Source organism: Salmo salar, chromosome 02, assembly GCF_965601325.2.
Source record: "Salmo salar chromosome 02, fSalSal1, whole genome shotgun sequence".
Classification (NCBI taxonomy): Eukaryota; Metazoa; Chordata; class Actinopteri; order Salmoniformes; family Salmonidae; genus Salmo; species Salmo salar.
In genome coordinates this window covers 47,817,750-47,839,487 of record NC_138292.1, presented here as the reverse complement: position 1 = coordinate 47,839,487, position 21,738 = coordinate 47,817,750, and the positions used below count along the sequence as shown (strand labels likewise).

Below are 21,738 nucleotides of genomic sequence, written 5' to 3'. Positions count from 1 at the left end.
CACCCTTCTCAATGAGAGGGGCCTGAGAGATGAGGTCTGCAGCTATAGTTTATTGGGATTCATTCGGTCCTTGAGCGAGAAGGGAGTAGCTGCAGCCCCATATGGCGATCAGAGTATGGGTGTGTGGCAAGGAGTGGGCGTTTCGAAAGCAAGCAGCTAATTAGTCATACCGCACCACCTAACCCTTTCTGCATTTAAACTAACCATTGCCCGTGTTTTGTGTTTGCTTTTCATGTATAGTGTAATTGTTGTTTATTGATGTGTTCATTCAGGGCTCATCTGCGAAATAGACCGTGGTCTCAGCATGACTCCCTGCTTAAATAAAGGTTAAATAAAATACAATAAAACCCTTTCCTAACCTTATGCTAATTATCCTAACCTGCTACGTTAATTATCTTAACCTGCTACGATAAAAACATTGTTTTTTACATATGCTGTGTATCATCTAGCCAAAACCTTTTGACACACCTACTCCTTTTTACACGCCCACTCCTTCCTTTCAACACAGCCACATGCCCACTACTCCGGGGTGCACCTACCCATAGTTGCCTTGATGTAACTGGTTGAATCAACATGGTATCCATGTAATTTCAACCAAAAACTTCAACGGAATTTCGTAATTTTTTCCACCCAAGTTTGAACCTAAATCCAATGACATGGGGACATTTTTTGTTGAGTTCACATTGAATTCCGTTTGTTGACAACTCAACTAAATGTAAATAAAAACTAGAATTTGAACTGGTGTCTGTGCCCAGTGGAATATTTTCCCAAAGTTTTGTCCCAAAAAACAAACCAACAAAATTATGCAATTTCAATATTCCTCACTGAATCTGGAACTCTGCACCTTTTTTTGTAAAAGAAACCAATGGTGACTCCATACCGCTACCTCCGCTCTATAAGCCTCCATTCTCTGTGCCAACCCTACAATCACGGTATTACGATGTAAATGTAAAGCAATGACAGTGTGGGTTGTTGTCATCGGTCTTTCATTTTTCTACTGAATGAATTCACAGATAGAGATCTCATATGCAATGGGTTTTTAATTAAACTTTTACATAACAAGTTTGTACAGTTGTCATTATCAGTCTTACTCAATGTAGTGAATTTACTCTCACAATTAAAGGTGCTATGAAGTTTCAATATATATATTTTTTCAATCGTTGTTAGGTAGATGATGTGGGAGGAAAGTGACAAACACTAAAAACGTTTTGCTTAAAACTGTAGCAAACATGTTGGCAGGTTTAAAAAAGAATCACAAAATCATTTAACTTTTCCCCCATATTTTTTCTCTTCTCATCTCCTCCACAACTTTAGGTGATGGGAGCGCATAGTGAAATATTGGCTCCATTTCCTGGGTATTTAATAACAAAAGTGGGACAGTATCAGAAAACAGATGGTCTCATATCAATAAGAAAGGGATCTAAACAGTAACTGAGCTACTAAAAAAGAGAAAACTATAACACTACAGACGCATCACTCGGTATGTTAAGTAATAACGCAAAATATTTTCTTATACAAAATAATAACCCGAAAGAAGGCAATATGATGCCGAAACATTGGTGGTTTACCGAATACATTTCTGGGAGGCTTATACATAGTGTGTGAATATTTATTTTTATAGTATACCAAATAATAAAACATTAGATGTGTATGCATCAGAAGCATCAGAACCTATAACAACCAAAACATTTATCATGGAGCATTCCATTACTAACAAAAATGGACAACAACGTTTTTAATTTGAACTTGTGCAAACTTCAGGAAGAAAAAAGATTTAAAGGAATATTCTAATGTTTGCACACAAAATCCTTTCGACAACTTTGGACTTGCTAGAGTACTGCCCAGTCTGTGCTGTCATTTTGATGCCAATATGTAATCAAATCTGAACTAAAGGAAACAGGAACCATCTGCGCTATTATAATTTGGCCGTTTGTTCCATTCTGGGTTCTGCTATGATAATTCAGAACCCAGAACAGAACAGCCAAATGATAATAGCACAGATGGTTCCTATCTCCTGGTGTTCTTGAGAGGAACAGTGAGTTCTGCGTCTCAGAGTAGGAGTGCTGTTTAAGGATCAGGCCCCCCCTTTTATTCATTATGATTTAAAATACAAAACTGATCCAAGAGCAGCAATCATACGCTTTATGAATACAAGCTGTGATTTACAGGAGTTGATGAGAACTACTGAAGAGGTTGTGATAAAACCCTGTAGGGGAGAGTGGGGTAAGGTGAGCCAAAGGGGTAAGTTAGGCCACTCTTGTTTTTAGGAAACCATACACAAAACATGTCTTATTTGACCAAATATTTAGGAAGAGCTCTGTGAAGAAAGAAACCACATGGAAAAAGTGGTAAGCAAGTTAGGTCCATAAAATGAATTTATTGTGTTAAGAGTTTTCATGATGCTTGTACTGTATCTAAACCAGTGTAGATCATTTTAAGATCGTTCTGTACATCAGTTGGGGGTCTCTATAAGCTTCAATATGAGGTCCTAAACCTAGCATGAAAGTGCATCCTTGTAGCTGTGTGGGGTAATATAGTCAAAATGTTTGCCATGGGGTGAAAGTTGAGCCAATGGCCATGGGGTAAGATGAGCCAATGGCAAGTTGAGCAAATGTAAGTGTTTTCTTCTCATTATCGCTGGGATATGAGGTGACAACAGGGCCTAAGTTAAAAGTGTTTTAAAAAAGTACAAAGAGTTTATTAGGTTTTAAGCCAGTGTTAAATATGCTTTAAATTATTAAAACACAAAAAAAGCAATTGTGATTGTGTTGATTTGTGTTTAGGAAATAAAGGTAGACAGTGTTTTAAAACAGTAGTGGTAATATTTAATTCAGTACAGAAATAGGCGGCTTAACTTACCTTGTCCCGCAAAACTGTAATATTTACATAATTCTGATTATTTCCAGGGATACACAACATCCTGAAATAAATGTAGACATCTTTGTTAGAAAGAATACAATATTTCCCTTGACAAAGAAATGGCTCAACGTAGCCCACTCTCCCCTATCATTAAGTATATCAATGTCCTTGATGATGAAGACCATGGGTAATTAAAGTACTATGAGCCCTGCAGTAATAAACACCATGTGAAAAAGTACTGTACGTTAAAATTATGTTACACATATAGCCTAAAATCTGAAATGTCTGTGTGGAGTTACTCATGACATGACATGGCGAAGTTCACCTTCTTGCTCTCTTCCACACAGACACACAGTCACACACACACACTCTCTCGCTCGCTCGCTCTATTCTCTTTCAACTGTATTCCTTACGGTTCTCTCTTCTCTCACATGGATTTACGTTCTTTTAATGCCCTCTTCGTGCCAAAGACATGCTCTTCATTATACAACCCTTCCTTGTTCCTCCTCCTCCCCCTCTTCCTCCATCTCTGATTGAGCCCCCACTGTTCCCAGCCTAGTGTGTCTGAATCCCTGGAGTGTCCAGTAGTACCTCCTGCTGCACAAGTACTATCCTCTCCTCCCCCAGCCTCTGGCTCTCCATGTCCCCAGAGTCCTGCTCCCTCTTCTGGGTTAGATGAAGCACCTGTAGAGGGGTCCCCACCCATGACTCTGTGGTTGTGTTGTGCACAGTCACCCTGGAGGCTGCATGGAGAGCCACAGACCTGGCGCTGCCTCTCTTTCCTGCAGAGGTGTTGCCAGTGGTGTAGTGGCTGAAGAGCTGGGAGCCGGTGGGGAGTTGGGCCAGTGTGGCCACAGGCAGGCCGGCCACATTGAGAGGCTGACCCACTGGGGATGTGGTGATGGGAGATAAGACGATGGACGATTGTGTGGTCTGGTTCTGAGGCTGGGTGGTGGAAGAGCTAGAGTGATGCAGCCGCGGGCACTTTGAGAGGGTGGCCTTGGAGAAGCTGCCCATGTAGAGGTGACCAGGGCTGGGTGGGGGCTCATCCTGCCTCGGCGTCCTCTGGTCCTGCAACTGGTCGTCCAGCACTGAGGAAGGACACATGGTTGTACTGGTATAACATTGGGCAATGAACAGTGTGTGGTATCCCAGGAGGTCTACCCCGGGGGGTGATAATAGAGGGGAGGTACGTGATGCAACGTTTGGCACTGTGGCACACCACCAGAGAGAACCGGGAGAGACCGACACAGAGCCAAAGCTGAGAAGAAGGACCGAGCCAAACCTACGTGATTTTCTTTGTTATGTTTATTTTATGGCCTAGTAAAGTTGTGTTTGCTGACTAAAACCTCACTGTCTCTGTGTTAATCTCTGCGCACTCAACCCAACACCCCACGGTTAACCACAAGTGAAATAAGGAAACCTAACATAGTAATAGTCTGTATACATATCAGGTAAGCAAAAATAACTTAAGCAATGGTGTTACTTTTAGTGCAGGGATCCAAACCTATATATTGTAAGTACAGTACAAATGGTGTTGTGCAATCTAGAATCCCATAGGAGAACCCTTTGAAGAACCCCTTTTGGTTCCAGGTAGAACCCATTACAGAGGGTTCTACATGGAACCCAAAATAGTTGTTCCCGGTAACCGAAAAGGGTTCTACCTGGAACCGAAAAGGGTTCTCCAATGGGGACAGCCGAAGAACCCTTTTTGAACCCTTTTTTTCCAAGAGTGTATGTTTTCTCATTCCAAGCTCACATCCAAGCTTACATTCTCTCACCATTAAGAGCATTGTGGACCTGCTGCTGGTTGTCATCAGTCTCACTGCGTCTCAGGTCCAGAACCTTCCTCACTGAGTCCAGCAGCCCAAACATCTCAGAAAGGGAGTTCAGCACAACAGCATCTGACACAACAAAACACATTACAGTAACAACAAATAGACAGGCAATTCAAATAAATCAGTCCAACAAATTAACCAATCCCCAATTATACTTTTTTTCTACGAAACTCTTGCTAATCCACCTCCCTCTATATAAACCTGCTAAATACACTGAGTACAGGTGCTCAACAGTTTCCCGTGTGTACCAAGAATGGTCCACCACCCAAAGGACATCCAGCCAACTTGACACAACTGTGAGAAGCATTGGCGTCAACATGGGCCAGCATCCCTGTGGAACGCTTTCGACACCTTATAGAGTGCATTCCCCGACAAATTGAGGCTGTTCTGATGGCAAAAGGGAGGGTGCAACTCAATATTAGGAAGGTGTTCTTAATGATTTGTACACTCAGTGTACATGTTACCCACAGAACATTACATTTTTTTACTCTCTGATATTTCATACATGTATGTATTATGTAAGTATTTGTGGGAACCTATCACAGAGTGTGTAAGCTCACCGGCTTCTTGCAAAATGGCCTTCTCACTGCGGACCTCCACTCCTCTCAACATGGCCACCAGTTCTGTGCGGAAACTGGATAACACCTCCCCCATCAGGCCAACGTCTGCTATGCCTCTCCAAAAGCTTAGACTGCCATCTAGAGAAAGGCAAGAGATGTGCCATGATTAGGAAAGTGGAATGGTGTTGGGGGAATGTGTGTGTGTATGTCAAGACGTCAGATGTGACCAGGATGCCTTTTTAGTCATCAAAGTGACTTTCCTTAGTACTGTAAGTCCCTAAGAAACATGTGTGAGTGTGTGTGTGTGTGTGTGTGTGTGTGTGTGTGTGTGTGTGTGTGTGTGTGTGTGTGTGTGTGTGTGTGTGTGTGTGTGTGTGTGTGTGTGTGTGTGTGTGCGTGTGTGCGTGTGTGAGTGCGTGCCACCATGCGTGCGTTAGTGTGTGTGTTTATACTGTCTGTGTGTGTGAACGTGTGTGCGTAAGTGCATGCCTGTTTGTGTGTGTTTACATTAAGCTAACGATCAATGTATCCCTGTTGTTGCTATACTGACCAGGGATGATATCACCCCTTTTCCTCTTGACATGTCCATTGGCTGTGCTGGTGATGGGAGGAGCTGGCCCAGGGCTCCACTCCACTGTAGTGTAGGCCTTCTCCTCTAGCCTCTCATCTGACACTGCAGCATGGCCTCCATCTACTATACACAGAGAGCCACCAACACACATCAAATCACTCCTCCAACATCTCATGTCATCACTCATATCACTAGCTCAAATTCTGATTCAGTTCTGTTGTAGACATTTGGTTGTAAGCAGTGGTAACAACAGTGTGACTCTGCAAGTGCCTTCACAGCACAGGGTTTTCAATCCAAGTTTTCCTACTTCTAGATTCCAGTCACTGCCCTTTGCAGTGATAAAATAGGTGCCACACCAAAGACTGCTGAGGGCAATTATTCATTGATGTTTTGATGTAGTCCATTTCAAAATATGAGTGGTACAGTTTATGAAGGTGAAGTGTAGTTTGTGCAGGGCTAAAAACAGCAGTTAAAAAAATGGCAGCAGTCACGGGATATGAGAGAGTAAATGTGTACATAGTAAACGTGTACTGTAGTTAGGTAAGCCCTCGGCTGATAGACACACTGGGCAGTGTGTAGTCAGCCATTGGCTGATTGGCTGATAGGCTCACTTGGCAGAGGGGAAGGGGGGGGCTGCATGGCGCTGCCCGGAAAGAAGCGGGTGCTGTTGATCAACACGTCAAACTTGGTGCTGCGGCAGGTGTTGGTGCACACTGTGTCATGCTGGTAGAAGTCAATCTGACCTGAGTCCATCATTTTCCTGCATAGAGGACATAAGAGAAGATTTATTTTATGATTAGTTATATAATAATAAACATTTTTATCACTATATCTAATCCAGTCTGAAAATAGCTACTTCTAGTTGCGACAATATGTGTATTTCACAGTGAAATGTTTACAAGTGGTTTATGAATTCAATGTTTTATCAAAGCTTTGCTTGTAACAAAAGCTTCTGATCTGATATGTAGAGATGAAGGCAGCAGACTAAACCACAGATGGACAGAGAACAAGTGCAAACACGAAGATGGGGTGTGAAATGCATCACTCAGCAATTTGACAGCGTGATATATGATCCTACCACCACAAGAACGCTGCTTACTAACTGCTAGTGGAATGTATGGGGCAAAAAACCTCCAGGTAACCCAATGCAGGCAAAACAAGAAGATCCCAGACACATAATGACCCCAACCTGCACTTGTCTTTTTCCTAGCACTGATTCTGCTTATAGATGCTTTATTTAATAAAGTTTTAACTTGTGATATGTGGTTGTCTTAGCTTCTTTAGTTGTATGCACTGACTGTAAGTATCTCTGGATAAGAGCGTCTGCTAAATGACCAAAATGTAAATGTAAACCCTGCCCTCCACCCAGTATGACGCAGCGTACCTGAGCATCACCCCTCCCAGTCGGATGGCCCTCTTCCAGTCCTTCAGTGTGGCTTTCCCTGCCATGTGAACAAACTGCTTGGGGCTGATCAGCTGGTCATTGAACTGCAGGGAGGAGAAAAAGCAACACAGAGAATCACAGGCACAGAAAGAGTTAAATAATAATAAAAAATCTCACATGCTTTCATATCGACAATGCAAAATGATCTATGAACACAAACACACAACCCCCCCCCCCCCACACACAAAAACAGCACACACACAGGTGCACATACACGCCAGCGTGTTTCTTAGTGACACACAGTACTGATGAACAAGTTACTTAATGACTGGTACCTTGACACATCTGACGTTGATGCCAGGACAGACAAACTTCTTAAACAGGAGGACTGCTTTGCTTTCGCCACAGGTGATGGGGTATCCATACTCAACCTCCTCACCCTCCGCAAGATTGTCTTCTAGCATCCATAATGGTAAAATACAATATAAACACACAGTATATAACATACACAATATCACAAGCAAGCATCCGTACATCAAAAACACAACAAAACAAAATAATACGAATGATACATCCAGTTTTAAAAATTTACTAGATGATGTATACAATACAAATCTAATCTCCACATTGAATGTAGTAATGAATTAAAATACTGGTCATACAAATAAGCAATAAGAAACAAAGCGTCTTGTGGAATCTTACCATGATGTGTCTCTATGGCTAGGACAGTAGAGCCAGTGTCAGCGTTGTCCTCATTTGCCCTGTAGGAGGCAACAAAGTCCACTATTTCATGCAATATTCACCACTCCCACTGAGGCAGCTGTTACACTGTACAGTATATAACAGAACCTGCTATCAGAATTCAACACTTCAACGACAGTTTTATCTTATTCTTGATCTTATAACTGACAACTTGGATGTCTAGAAAAGCACACTTTGTACACTTAAAAAAAATACTTTTTTGTTATATTTGTAATTTCTTAGTGTAATTACATCACGCAGTAATGATAAATTAAATTAGTTACTAATTGCAAATAGAATTTAGAGAGTTTTGCGTTTTGTCCAAATGGTAACTCAAACCCTCCACCCTGTTGTGTCCAGTGCCCCCTCTTTGAATTGCAGCTGTGGTTTAAAGTCTTACCCCTGTATGATGGGCTGCAGATCGAGGATGACCTGAGTCTTGCGGCTCTCACAGTGCTCCCCTTCCTCCTCCTCTTCCTTCACCATCACTATGTTCCTTGAGGACACTGTGATCTCAGCACTTGCCATGACCACTCCCTGGGCTGCTGTAGGGACAGGCATATTTATTTATATATTATATTTATACCTTTATTTAACCAGGCAAGTCAGTTCAGAACAAATTCTTATTTACAATGACAGCCTAGGAACAATGGGTTAACTGCCTTGTTCAGGAGCAGAACGACAGATTTTTACCTTTTCAGTTTGGGGATTCGATCTAGCAACCTTTCGGTTCCCGGCCCAACGCTCTAACGACTAGGCTACCTGCCACCCCATGCACGCATTCACACACACGCACACACACACACACACATACACGCACACGCATGCACACACACACACACACACTGATGCGTTTCAGCATACTGTATAGAGGCCCATGTTACACTAGTCCTAAATAGTATTGTAGGTCGTGACATGCAATAGTAGCTATTGAGAATAGATCCATATTGAATTTATGGCACAAATGGTTCTGACTGGGCTTTCTTCTCATGTAATCAAATAATTTATCATCTGACAAAAAGTATTTTGCGTGAAGGTTATGAGCCATTACTAGTATGGGTTACCCCCATTAAAAAAATAAAATAAATAGGGGTTAACAAAAACAGACTGATAGGACAGACTGACAAGTTGAATTGTTCTTTCCCTAACTTTGGAATGGTTTGTAAGAAGAAATAGAGAAAACAACATTACCACTTAATTGCATGTGGTGCTAAAATCCTGCATTCTAGGTAGCTACATAAGTAGCAGACAGTGTAGTCTCTCATTGGTTATTCTGGGTGCTGAGATTACCTACTGTACTAACCAGGGGTGGGTAGGTTACATTTTAAATCTAATCCGTTAACAGTTACTAGTAGACCTGTCCAAAATTGTAATCAGTAATGTAACTTTTGGATTACCCAACCTCAGTAATGTAATCTGATTACTTTCCATTACTTTTGGATTACTTTCCCTTAAGAGGCATTAAGAAGACAAAAATGTATGTTACCAATTGAACTACATCTATTGCAGGGTAAATAAATGTTAGTTTACATAGCTGGCCATACATGGATGTAAAATTTTACTTTATGGGTTGGTTATGTAGGATTCTTCTAACCCCTCGCTTTTTACTACATATAATAATACGATTCAATTCTATCTTTACATTAATATAATTTATAAATCCAGAAATGGATGTAGCAACTACAGACTGCCCTTTAGGTCTATTCAAAAGTGTATGAGTTTGATCATGTGTCCATTAGACCAATGGATCTTCTTTTTTTTATTTTTAATCAGCATGAATTAGATTGAACAATAAAAAAACCACTTTTATTCCACAGGCTGGGATCTGCACTATGCAGCTGTTGCAAGAGCGCATTTTTTATTGGCTGTCCACTGGTTTCAAAAACAATGCTTTACAGGCAGCTTAAACTTCTTGAATTCAACCATTTTTGGGTTCAAATGCACATTTAGATTTGTGAACAGCCATCCACAACAACCACAATCCATAAAGCGCAAATGGCTAAATGAGAGAGCAGCAGTGTGATTCACATCAATGCGCCATGTAGATATCAATAATAAGTGATATCCGTATCACCGTAGACGACACCACTGCTGTCATGCTTACTTCCAAGCGTTTATTCAAATTTGATCATCTTTGGATGCCGACAGCAGTAGCACCAATGCAAGACATATCTTGGACTGTAGCCTACCAAAGCCTGTTCCTGCTCTTTTCCCGTGATCCATCAAACACATTTGGTGTGTCATCATAGTGGTCTCTGATCTGTGGTCAGACTCGCTCAGTTGGAACAAACTTAAATTTGTGCCTTTTTCCAATGCTGATTTGAATGTCATTGAGAAAACAAAGAAGAGTGAAATATATTTTTTCGCAAACATCCTTTCTGAATTTAAAAGTAATCCTCGAAATAATCATCTAGTTTTTCAAAAATATATGTAATCTGATTACAATATTTCTAGCTGGTAAACATAACCCTGGTAGTAACAATGTAAGTACACACACTGTACATAAAAGTAGCCAATATTACAGTGAACAAAAATATAAACGCAACATCTAAAGTGTTAGTTCCATGTTTCATGAGCTGAAATAAAAGATCCCAGAAATGTTCCATATGCACAAAAAGTGTATTTCTCTCAAATTTTGTGGACAAATTTGTTTACATTCCTGTTAGTGAGTATTTCTTGTTTGCCAAGATAATCCATCCAACTGACAGGTGTGGCATATCAAGAAGCTGATTAAACAGCATGATCATTACACAGGTGCACCATGTAAGGCCAAATTCAATGTTTCATCAAATATATACAGTACCAGTCAAAGGTTTGGACACACCTACTCATTCAAGGGTTTTTCTTTATTTTTACTATATTATACACTGTAGAATAATAGTGTCTTCAAAACTATGAAATAACACATCATTTAGTAACCGAAAAAGTGTTAAACAAATCAGAATATATTTTACATTTCAGATTCTTCAAAGTAGCCACCCTGTGCCTTGATGACAGAATGCATTTCAATTAACGGGTGCCTACTTTGAAGAATATAAAATATTATTTGTTTTAAAAAATGTTGGTTACTACATGATTCCATATGTGTTATTTCATAGTTTTGATGTCTTCACTATTATTCTACAATGTATAAAATAGTAAAAATAAAGAAAAACCCTTGAATGAGTAGGTGTGTTCAAACTTTTGACAGGTACTGTATATATTTGATGAAACATAGAATTTGGCCTTACCAATATTAGCCCATAGACATGCATTGAATAACAGATTCATACATGGAAAAACAGATAGTCAAAATTGTAATCAAAAGGAAGTATGTTTTCAAGTGTCTGTCCTATATCGAAATTCTAAGAAAGCTTAGGATAAAAATCAAATACATTTTACCATGGTATTACCTGTATACCTTTGATGTGGAAATGCCCTATTCACTTCCATAACTTTTTCGGCCCGGTAACAGGTTACCTTCCTACGCGTACCGTGACACTCGTAGAGCAAAACACCATCGTGAGAGTAATCTTTCTATTGAGGGGTTATGTTAATTTGTAGGACAAACCGTTTGGACACTACAGACGTTTTTGTTAGAAGACGGATTTTCGAGATGTCTCCTGGCCTGACAAACACCGCTGTAGCTCTGCCACCTTCCACCGCAAAACGCAGAAAGTCGAAATCGGCCTTTGAGACGCAGCCCATGTAAAACAACAGATATCTGTAGCTTAAACAGACAGATTTTGATGGCGATGTTTTATTTTATTTATTTATTATGCCTCGAGCAGAGCATAATATTTTACGGCTGAAGCATAGAAATGCACTATGCATAAATCGCTCCGCCATTTCCTGGTTGCTAAAATTCGAATAGTTTGCCTAATTTCAGTTTATATGACAAAACAAGCAAGGTTAGTGTAGAGAATCATTGTACCATCTAAACCACAGTGGAATATATTTTCCATAACCAAAAATATTGTACAAAACCGACTCGAGACACAAAAAAGGGAAGCAAAGAAATACAACACATAGAACAGATCTACAGCTTCATAGACTTGCATTCAACGACAATGACAGATCTACAGTATAAGCCACATTTCTATGTGAATTTGGTCTGGTCGCCCAAAAAGTTACATATTGCAGCTTTAAATGCCCTTATTGTGTATGAGATGTAAGTAGGATTGGAGTGATGCATTTTCAAAATGGTACAGTAAAATAGCTTCCAGTCCATAACATAGATAGGGGAGTAGTTGTTCTCTATTAATCCATTGAGTTTAACTGCCATTATTACGTATGCGATGTATGTGTATTTTCAAAATGGTACATATTTGAAACAGTATGTTAAACTTGAGTCTCCAATATGAGATATACTATATATCTTATGGAATATGAAATGAAACTAACTCAGTAATTGCAATAGCAATCTATTTGAATTAGCTCTTGAAATTAAATCATAACTATTCATATTTTTATTATAATATTAGACAATAGGTTATAATCAATATAAAAATCTAATCATGGCTTTATTATTCAGAATACGATTTTAATCCAATCTGTGCCTTTATAAAGTGCTTAGATGTTTCTTTTCTGCAATACTGTATTTCTGACCTATTTCATGACATCCAAATGCAATCATAGTTATGTGGAATCTCAATCCCTAAAGAGGGTCAAACCAAACTATCGCCTGAGAGGCATTGTCTGTGGTAGAAGGTGATAGTTGCTGATAGTGCCATTCCTCTTATCTCAAAAGCTTACAATTAGAAGCATATTGCAACCATGATAACAGGACATATCAAAAGTAAAAGCTTATCTTCAGTACAAGTGTGTCACGCCCTGACCTGAGAGAGCCGTTTTTCTTTGTTTGGTTAGGTCAGGGTGTAACATCGGGTGGGCATTCTATGTGTCATATTTCTATGTTTTTTTCTCTTCCTGTGATTGACCTAGTATGGTTTCCAATCAGAGGCAGCTGTCTATCGTTGTCTCTAATTGGGAATCATACTTAGGCAGCCCTTTTTTTCCCCCCTCCTTCAGTGTAGGATCTTGTTTTTGTCAGCTCAGTAAGCCTGCAGAACGTGATGTTTGTGGTTTCTTTGTTTGTTATTTTGTTTGAGTGTTCTGAGTTAAAATAAATATAAATATGAGCACTTTCCACGCTGCACCTTGATGTACTCGTTTTGACGATCGTCACAAAGTGAAAATATTTAACGTAGGCCAATCAATGCAGTGTAAACATTATTATGTAGCCTCCATTACTACAAATCAATGGTGGAAAAATATTGCTCTTCAACTGCAACTTGAAAGTTTTATTTTTATGTTTACATTATCTGTAATCAAGTTATCTGAATGTACATTGAACAACAATATAAACGCAACATGAAACAATTTCAAAGATTTTACTGAATTCCAGTTCATATAAGGAAATCAGTCAATTGAAATAAATTCATTAGGCCCTAACCTATGGATTTCACATGACTGGGAATACAGATATGCATATGTTGCTCACATATACCTTTCACAAAAAGGTAGGGGCGTGGATCAGAAAACCAGTCAGTTTCTGGTTTGACCACCATTTGCCACATGCAACTCTATCTTTCGCATTGAGATGATCAGGCTGTTGATTGTGGTCTGTGGAATGTTGTCCCACTCCTCTTCGATGGCTCTGCGAAATTTCTGGATATTGGCAGGAATTGGAACACAATGTCGTACACGTCAATCCAGAGCATCCCAAACATGCTCAATGGGTGACATGTCTGGTGAGTATGCAGGCCATGGAATAACTGGGACATTTTCAGCTTCCAGGAATTGTGTACAGATCCTTGCGACATAGGGCCGTGCATTATTATACTGAAACATGAGGTTATGGCGGCAGATGAATGGCACGACAATGGGCCTCAGGATCTCACCAGGACCTCAGGACGTCTGGGCATTAAAATTGCCATTGATAAAATGCAATTGTGTTCATTGTCTGTAGCTTATGCCTGCCTATACCATAACCCCACCATGGTGCACTCTGTTCACAACGTTGACATCAGCAAACCGATCACCACACGATGCCATATGTCCGGTACAGTTGAAACCGGGAATCATCTGTGAAGAGCACACTTCTCCAGCATGCCAGTGGCCATCGAAGGTGAGCATTTGCTCACTGAAGTCGGTTATGACGCCGAACTGCAGTCAGGTCAAGACCCTGGTGAGGACAATGAGTGAGGACAACGAGCATGCAGACGGTTTCTGACAGTTTGTGCAGATATTCTTTGGTTGTGCAAACCCACACCTTCGTCAGCTGTCCGTGTGGTTGGTCTCAGACGATCCAGCAGGTGATGAAGCCGGATTTGGAGGTCCTCGGCTGGCGTGGTTACACATGGTCTGCAGTTATGAGGCCGGCCAAATTCTCTAAAATTATGTTGGAGGCGGCTTATGGTAGAGAAAATAGCATTCAATTATCTGGCAACAGCTCTGGTGGACATTCCTGCCAATTGTGTTGTGTGACAATCTGCACATTTTGGAGTGGCCTTTCATTGTCCCCAGCACAAGGGGCACCTGTGTAATGATCATGCTGTTTAATCAGCTTCTTGATATGCCACACCTGTCAGGTGGATGGTGTTAGGTGGATGGATTATCTTGGCAAAGAAGAAATTCTCACTAGCAGTAATGTAAACTACACATTTTCTTTGAGAAATAAGCTTTTTGTGCATATGGAAAATGTCTGAGATCTTTTATTTCAGCTCATGGGACAAACACTTTACATGTTGCGTTTAGATTTTTGTTCAGTATAGTTTGCAACTGTCACGTCCTGACCAGCAGAGGGAGTAGTTGTGTAGTATTTTGGTCAGGACGTGGCAGAAGAAGTCTGTATGTGTTTTCTAGTATGTCTGTTTCTGTGTTAGTCTTGTGACTCCTGATCAGGAACAGCTGGATATCGTTGTTCCTGATTGGGAGTCATATATTAGGAGTGTGTTTTTCACCTGGGGTTTGTGGGTTGTTGTTTTAGCACTGCTTTATGTTAGTCTGCTAACTGGTCCTGGCGGTCTATTGTTTCTTGGTGTTCATTTTATTCTAATTAAATAGAAAGATGAGCATTCACATCCCGTCTGCGTTTTGGTCATCCATTCACCACGACAGCTGTTACAGCAACATTGCCAACCTGGAGGAAAAACGTAATTCAGTTTGGCCTAAGTGTGCTCTATACACAAAATTAACACACATTAACATATGTTGATGGGGTTTAAATTGGCGATTTCCTAGCCATCCTCAACATAGACTGTAAAAAGAATAGTCACACACTGTTACACCTATGACACTAATCTAGTGAGCACTATTGTATCTTCGCCCAAGCAAGGCATTTGATTGGTCTGCCATATAGCAAGGCATTACTGATTTACACCGGGTCTCCACCCCTATTTAGCTATTTTTCTGCCATGAACTTCCTCAGGCTTACCTGTAGAAGGGAATCCTGGTTCTCGACGAGGCAAGCTTTGTAGAAACCTAGCGCCGGGCCCTAAGACTCTAGGGGTATACAATATGCATTTCTTAGTTAAAAAGACAGGTGCTGCTGATAATACCGCAATCTTCGTCGAGGCAGAGGACATCTATGTGTAGCCCATGTATCTGATGCTGTCTGGCCAAAAAGAGTGTCATACTCTTTTTTTGGCAAGACCGCATCAAATACATGGGCTACATATAGTGGGACAGAGTGGCGCTGTCATTTTTACAGTTAAATAACGTCTTTACTATAAAACCTATAAAAAGGAGGGAGAGGCGGCGGGGGGGGGCTCAGACTGGCCTCTGCCTGGGACCCTCAAATCACAAAATCCAAGGGAACTTTCTCTTGGGGACCTTTGTCTGGTTCCCTGTAAGTTCCGATGGCCATCACGGCCAGGACCTTTTTTAGGAAGTTCTCAGGATGTTAATTTTACTAGTCCTTAGGACATTGTGAGATGGACCCAAGGGAATGTGCTTGAGGACGTTTTTAGGATGTTCTTGGGATGTTCGCTCATGGTCCCATGGTGGTTTTGTTTTGTCTAGTTCCCGCTTTGTCCCGGGGACAAACCAGACAAACGTGTCAACCCCTTTGTTATGACAAGCCGAAATAAGTTCAGGAGTAAAAATGTGCTTAACAAGTCACATAATGAGTTGCATGGACTCACTCTGTGTGCAATAATAGTATTTAACATGATTTTCTTATGACTTCCTCATCTCTGTACCACACATATAATTATCTGTAAGGTCCCTCAGTCGGAGCAGTGAATCTCAAACACAGATGCAACCACAACCAGGTTTTACAATGTCTCACAAAGAAGGGCACCTATTGGTAGATGGGTAAAAATAAAAGAAGCAGACATTGAATATTCCTTTGAGCATTGTGAAGTTATTAATTACACTTTGGATGGTGTATCAATACACCGAGTCACTACAAAGATACAGGTGTCCTTCCTAACTCAGTTGCCGGAGAGGAAGGAAACCACTCAGGGATTTCAACATGAGGCCAATTGTGAATTTAAAACAGTTACATAGATTTAAACTATGTAACTGTTCTGTGATGGCAGAACACTGAGGATGGATCCACAACATCATAGTTACTACACAATACTCTCCTATTTGATAGAGTGAAAAGAAAGAAGTCTGTACGGAATAAAAATATTCCAAAACATGCATCCTGTTCGCAACAAGGAACTAAAGTAATACTGCAAAGAAATGTGGCAAAGCAATTCACTTTTTGTCCTGTTTGGTGCAAATCCAATAAGACACATTACTGAATACCACTCTCCATATTTTCAAGCATAGTGGTGGCTGCATCATTTTATGGGTATGCTTGTTAACATTAAGAATTGGGTCATTTTTCAGGATAAAAAGAAACAGAATGGAGCTAAGCACAGGCAACATCCTAGAGGAAAACTTGGTTCAATCTGCTTTTCACCAGACACTGGGAGATGAATGCACCTTGCAGCAGGACAATAACTTAAAACACAAGGCCAAATCTACCCTGGAGTTGCTTACCAAAAAGACAATAAACGTTCCTGAGTGGCCAAGTTACAGTTTTGACTTAAATCTACTTAAAAATCTATGGCAAGACCTGAAAATGCTTGTCTAGCAATGACCAACAGACAATTTGAAGAATTTTTTAAAGAATAATGGGCAAATGTAGCACAATCCAGGTGTGGAAAGCTCTTAGAGACTCATCCAGAAAGACTCACAGCTGTAATCGCTGCCAAAGGTGCTTCTACAAAGTACTGACTCAGGGGTGTGAATACTTATGTAAATTAGATATATATATTTTTTTTTTCATTTTCAATAAATGTGCAAACATTTCTAAAAAAACAAAATGTCACTTTTTTATTATGGGGTATTTGTTTAATACATTTTTAATTCCGGCTGTAACAACAAAATGTGGAATAAGTCAAGGGGTTTGAAAACTTTCTGAAGGAACTGTAAATGCCATTGTCATGTAAGTAGTTTGGAGGAGTGCATTTTCAAAATGGTACAGTAAAAATTACTCTAGATCATAACATAGATAGTGGAGTAGTTATACTACATTAATCCATTGAGTTTGATGACAAAGTATATGAAACGGTCCTTTAATTTATTCTTTAACATAGGATAAATTCCATTATTGTGTGTGATGTAATTAGGTTTGGAGGAGTGGATTTTGTAAATGGTACAGTAAAGATGCTTCTAATACATAACTTGATAGAAGAGTAGTTGAAAACATTCATCCATTGAGTTTTCTGACAAAGAATTTGAATCAGTCCTTTAATTTAGTCCCCATTATAGGATAAATGCCATTATCACATATGCAAGTATTCAGACATTCAACATTTTGTTATATTACAGTCTTATTCTAAAATGTTTCAAATTGTTTTTGTCCTTCAATCTACACACAATATCCCACAATGACAAAGCAAAAACAGGTTTTTAGAAATGTTTCAAATTTATAAAAAAACAAATAACTGAAATATCAAATTTACATAAGTATTCAGACCCTTTACTCAGTACTTTGTTGAAGCACCTTTGGCAGCGATTACAGCCTCGAGTCTTCTTGGGTATGACGCTACAAGCTTGGCACACCTGTATTAGGGGAGATTCTCCCATTCTTCTCTGCAGATCCTGTCAACCTGTCAGGTTGGACCCTCTCAAGCTCTGTCAGTTTGGATGGGGAGCGTCCATGCACAGCTATTTTCAGGTCTCTCCAGAGATGTTAGATCGGGTTCAAGTCCGGGCTCTGGCTGGGCCACTCAAGGACATTCAGAGATTTGTCCCCAAGCAGGGATAAATTAGGGTTAGGGTTAGCATTGTCTTGGCTGTTTGCTTAGGGTTGTTGTCCTGTTGGAAGGTAAACATTCACCCCAGTATGAGGTCCTGAGCACTCTGGAGCAGGTTTTCATTAAGGATCTCTCTGTACTTAGCTTCGTTCATCTTTCCCTCGATCCTGACTAGTCTGCCAGTCCCTGCCCCTGAAAAACATCCCCACATCATGATGCTACCACCATAGGATGGTGCCAAGTTTCCTCTAGATAAGATTGTGCCAGGTTTCCTCCAGATGTGTCGCTTGGCATTCAGGCCAAATAGTTCAATCTTGGTTTCATCAGACAAGAGAATCTTGTTTCTCATTGTCTGAGATTCTTCAGGTGTCTTTCGGCAAACTCCAAGCGGGCTGTCATGTGCCTTTTACTGAGGAGTGGCTTCCATCAGGGGCGGAAATCCCGGGGGGGACAGGGGGGACACGACCCCCCCATCCTGGGAAAAATATGATTTGTCCCCCCCAATATATCACTGAAACATAACTATGTAATTTAAATAATATTAATAATACGCAATGAAAGCAATTGTGCTGATTATAGACACTTAATAGCGCGTTTTTAAGTTTCAAAAGATTGCGACCCCCCCACCCTTTGCATCACAATGGTTTGATCCGCTGCCAGTTCCTTAGATTGCTAGGTAACAGAGAGGTCGTATCTACTGTAAGTTAGTGCTTCAAAGTCCCTGTGATAAGGTTAGCGATAAACTGAAATCCAAACTGAACAGAACTACACTCTCTTCTACCATTGTCTTAAATATATTTAATGGTCTCGTTGCAAAAGCTAAATTGTCGCAAGGGAACTTTTATTTATTTATTTATTTTATTTCACCTTTATTTAACCCGGGTAGCAAAGATTATAGCAAACACCACTGAAACTGAATTGGTGCTCGCTAGCTTTGCAAATTCAGCTATTGTTGGAAGCCAGCCAATATGAAACAAACTATTAAAATTACAAAAGGTTGCAGCATATGTTGTGTAAATGGTGAACTCATACAGCTGTCAACTCTTGTCATTTTAATCCGTTTCACATTTGCTAGCTACCTTTTAGATCGAAGCCCAAATAGAATGATTGAAGATGATAGAAGCCCATCTCCTACTGTAAATAACCTACACACTATGTGTGTAGCCAGCCAGCCAGGTAGAAAAATGGCAGAAAAATAAAAGACGGACATCAGAGTATTTTTCAATACACCAAAACGCATAGTAAGAACCCTAGTAGCCTAATATCTCAAAGACTAGTTGATAAAATGTTTATAAGAAAGAAATGAAATTCTAATGGAAATGTTTCACAATGATGTCATTAGGCAGAGCAGGCAACATATGGCACACAGACAGCAGAGTTGGGGACAGATATGCAGGGACAGACTGGCAGAGACAGGGAGTCTCAGGTAAGTTTGTTGAGTCTTTGTTTGGCAACATTATGAAAGGTTCTCAATTTTTTTGACTTGTAAAATAGGAACATAATTGGAAAATGCCATGGATACCCCCACTCTCAACTTAAACTGGTGACTGAACTAAGATTTGTTAAAGGCAATGGTATTGCTGTTGTGATTAGTTCTGTAGTTTTAGGTACCGGTAGTTAGGAGTACGGCAAACACCTTATTTCTTTGGTTCCTCAATATACATTTACCATATTACAATGTAGGCTATGTGTTACAGCACTACTTTTGGTGTCCCCCTCAGGAATTGCTCTTGAGAACATTTCATGTAATTGTCCCCTCCAAAGTTGATATCAGATTTTCGCCCCTGGCTTCCATCTGGCCATTCTACCATAAAGGCCTTATTGGTAGAGTGCTGCAGAGATGGTTGTCCTTCTAGAAGGTTCTCCCATCTCCACCGAGGAACTGGAGCTCTAGCAGAGTGACCATCGGGTTCCTGGTCACCTCCCTGACCAAGGGCCTTCTCCCCCGATTGCTCAGTTTGGCCAGGTGGCCAGCCCTAAGAAGAGTCTTGGTGGTTCCAAACATCTTCCATGTGAGAATGATGGATGCCACTGTGTTCTTGGGGACCTTCAATGCAGCAGACACTTTTTGGTATCCTTCCCCAGAACTGTGCCTCGACACAACTTGTCTCGGAGCTCTACGGATGATTCCTTCAACCTCATGGCTTGGTTTTTGCTCTGATATGCATTATCAACTGTGGGACCTTATATAGACAAGTGTGTGCCTTTCCAAATGATGTCCAATCAATTGAATTTACCACAGGTGGACTCCAGTCAAGATGGAGAAACATCTCAAGGATGATCAATGGAAACAGGATGCACCTGAGCTCAATTTCGAGTCTCATAGCAAAGGGTCTGAATACTTATGTAAATAAGGTATTTCTGTTTTGTTTTATTTGTAATACATTTGCTAAATAAAAAAAAAAACGTTTTTTGATTCGTCATTATGGGGTTTTGTGTGTAAAAAATAGTTTAATCAGTTTTAGAATAAGGCTGTAACGTAACAAAATGTGGAAAAAGTCCAGGGGTCTGAATACTTTCCGAATGCACTGTAGGTTTGGAGGGGTGCATTATAATAATGGAACAGTAAATCTAGATGCTTCCAATCCGATCCATAGATAGTGGAGTAGTACATTAATCCATTGAGTTTGCTGAAAAGTATTAGAAACAGTCCTATAATTGAGTCTATAATATGGGACAACAACTGTGGACGGAAACGTGGTTTATGTGAAGTGGTAAAAGGAATTAAACCCTATCAAAAAAGATACCAAGTTATTCAAAAATTAGGAAAATCCGATGGACATCCACTATAAAACACCAACAAAGGTTTCGGAGATATTAGCCAGCATTCCCAGCGCATAAACCACTTTGGCAGTTGCGTGCCTCTCTCTCTCCTTCACCCACTCAAACTGACGTTATGTTGGTGCGGCGGCACGCACACAACCAACCAATGTGTACATAGTACACACCATTCCAGACAAGGCAATCGAAAACACAACGTAAACCAACCAGAAACGATACAATATTATTTGAACTGAATAATCTGTGTTTTTCTTACCGTTTTACTGCAGAGAATTCATCATTTGCTTGCAGAGAGTTGTCAGAACATGCGCTGTACTGCTGCTTCGCTACACTTCCTGCAACGAAGGCAGTATTTGCCTGTGAGAAGCATCTGTCCTACTGTCACGAGAAGCGGTTGTTCGCACGCGATGTGTATATCGGTCAAACTGCTCTACTCCGAGTGCACCGCTTGCTTGAGCACCACGGAATGGTTTAGTAAAGGATAAGGCTAAATGACTAGAATAGCTCACAACAACGACAAATATACTGTTTTATTTGACCGCACGTATCATCATTAGGCCACTAAAGGAGTGTTGTTATAATACACATATATTATTTGCATGCAATAAGTGATGTTTGTTGAGCGTGTAAAATGATTTAGCATAATAAATAGGTAGACATTAATGCACACGTTGTACTAAAGGGTAGCGGACTTTTACAGTTGTGTACAGTAGGCTAATCATAGAGCGCACATAGTTTTATTAGGCTATGGGTTCAACCCATAGCC

General features: G+C 40.3%; 1 protein-coding gene across 2 annotated transcripts; it reads right to left on the bottom strand.

Annotated features, from left to right (window-relative positions):
• Positions 1–1,022: 1,022 nt before the first annotated feature.
• Positions 1,023–21,363, bottom strand: LOC106584263 (glucocorticoid modulatory element-binding protein 1). Of its 2 annotated transcripts, none has more exons than XM_014169337.3 (10): positions 21,229–21,363; positions 8,354–8,498; positions 7,915–7,973; positions 7,548–7,669; positions 7,213–7,316; positions 6,440–6,588; positions 5,808–5,951; positions 5,258–5,395; positions 4,641–4,763; positions 1,023–3,950 (listed from the first exon to the last, which is right to left on the bottom strand). In XM_014169337.3, exons 2-10 carry the CDS (start codon positions 8,479–8,481, stop codon positions 3,415–3,417), a joined length of 1,503 nt encoding a protein of 500 aa, XP_014024812.1. In that variant the 5' UTR covers positions 8,482–8,498; positions 21,229–21,363; the 3' UTR covers positions 1,023–3,414. The 2 variants fall into 2 exon arrangements, with proteins under 2 accessions (XP_014024812.1, XP_014024827.1); XM_014169352.3 differs by having other exon boundaries at positions 8,354–8,495; positions 21,229–21,352.
• Between the last annotated feature and the right edge of the window lie 375 nt (positions 21,364–21,738).

What these genes read in the sequence shown, in the direction of transcription:
- LOC106584263 (XM_014169337.3), bottom strand. Translation starts at nt 8,481, where the DNA reads ATGGCAAGTGCTGAGATCACAGTGTCCTCAAGGAACATAGTGATGGTG. An exon ending in CTGGGAGGGGTGATGCTCAG is followed by an intron (nt 6,589 to 7,212) that starts GTACGCTGCGTC and finishes TCCTCTATGCAG; the next exon opens with GAAAATGATGGACTCAGGTC. An exon ending in GGCCATTTTGCAAGAAGCCG is followed by an intron (nt 4,764 to 5,257) that starts GTGAGCTTACAC and finishes TTGTTGTGTCAG; the next exon opens with ATGCTGTTGTGCTGAACTCC.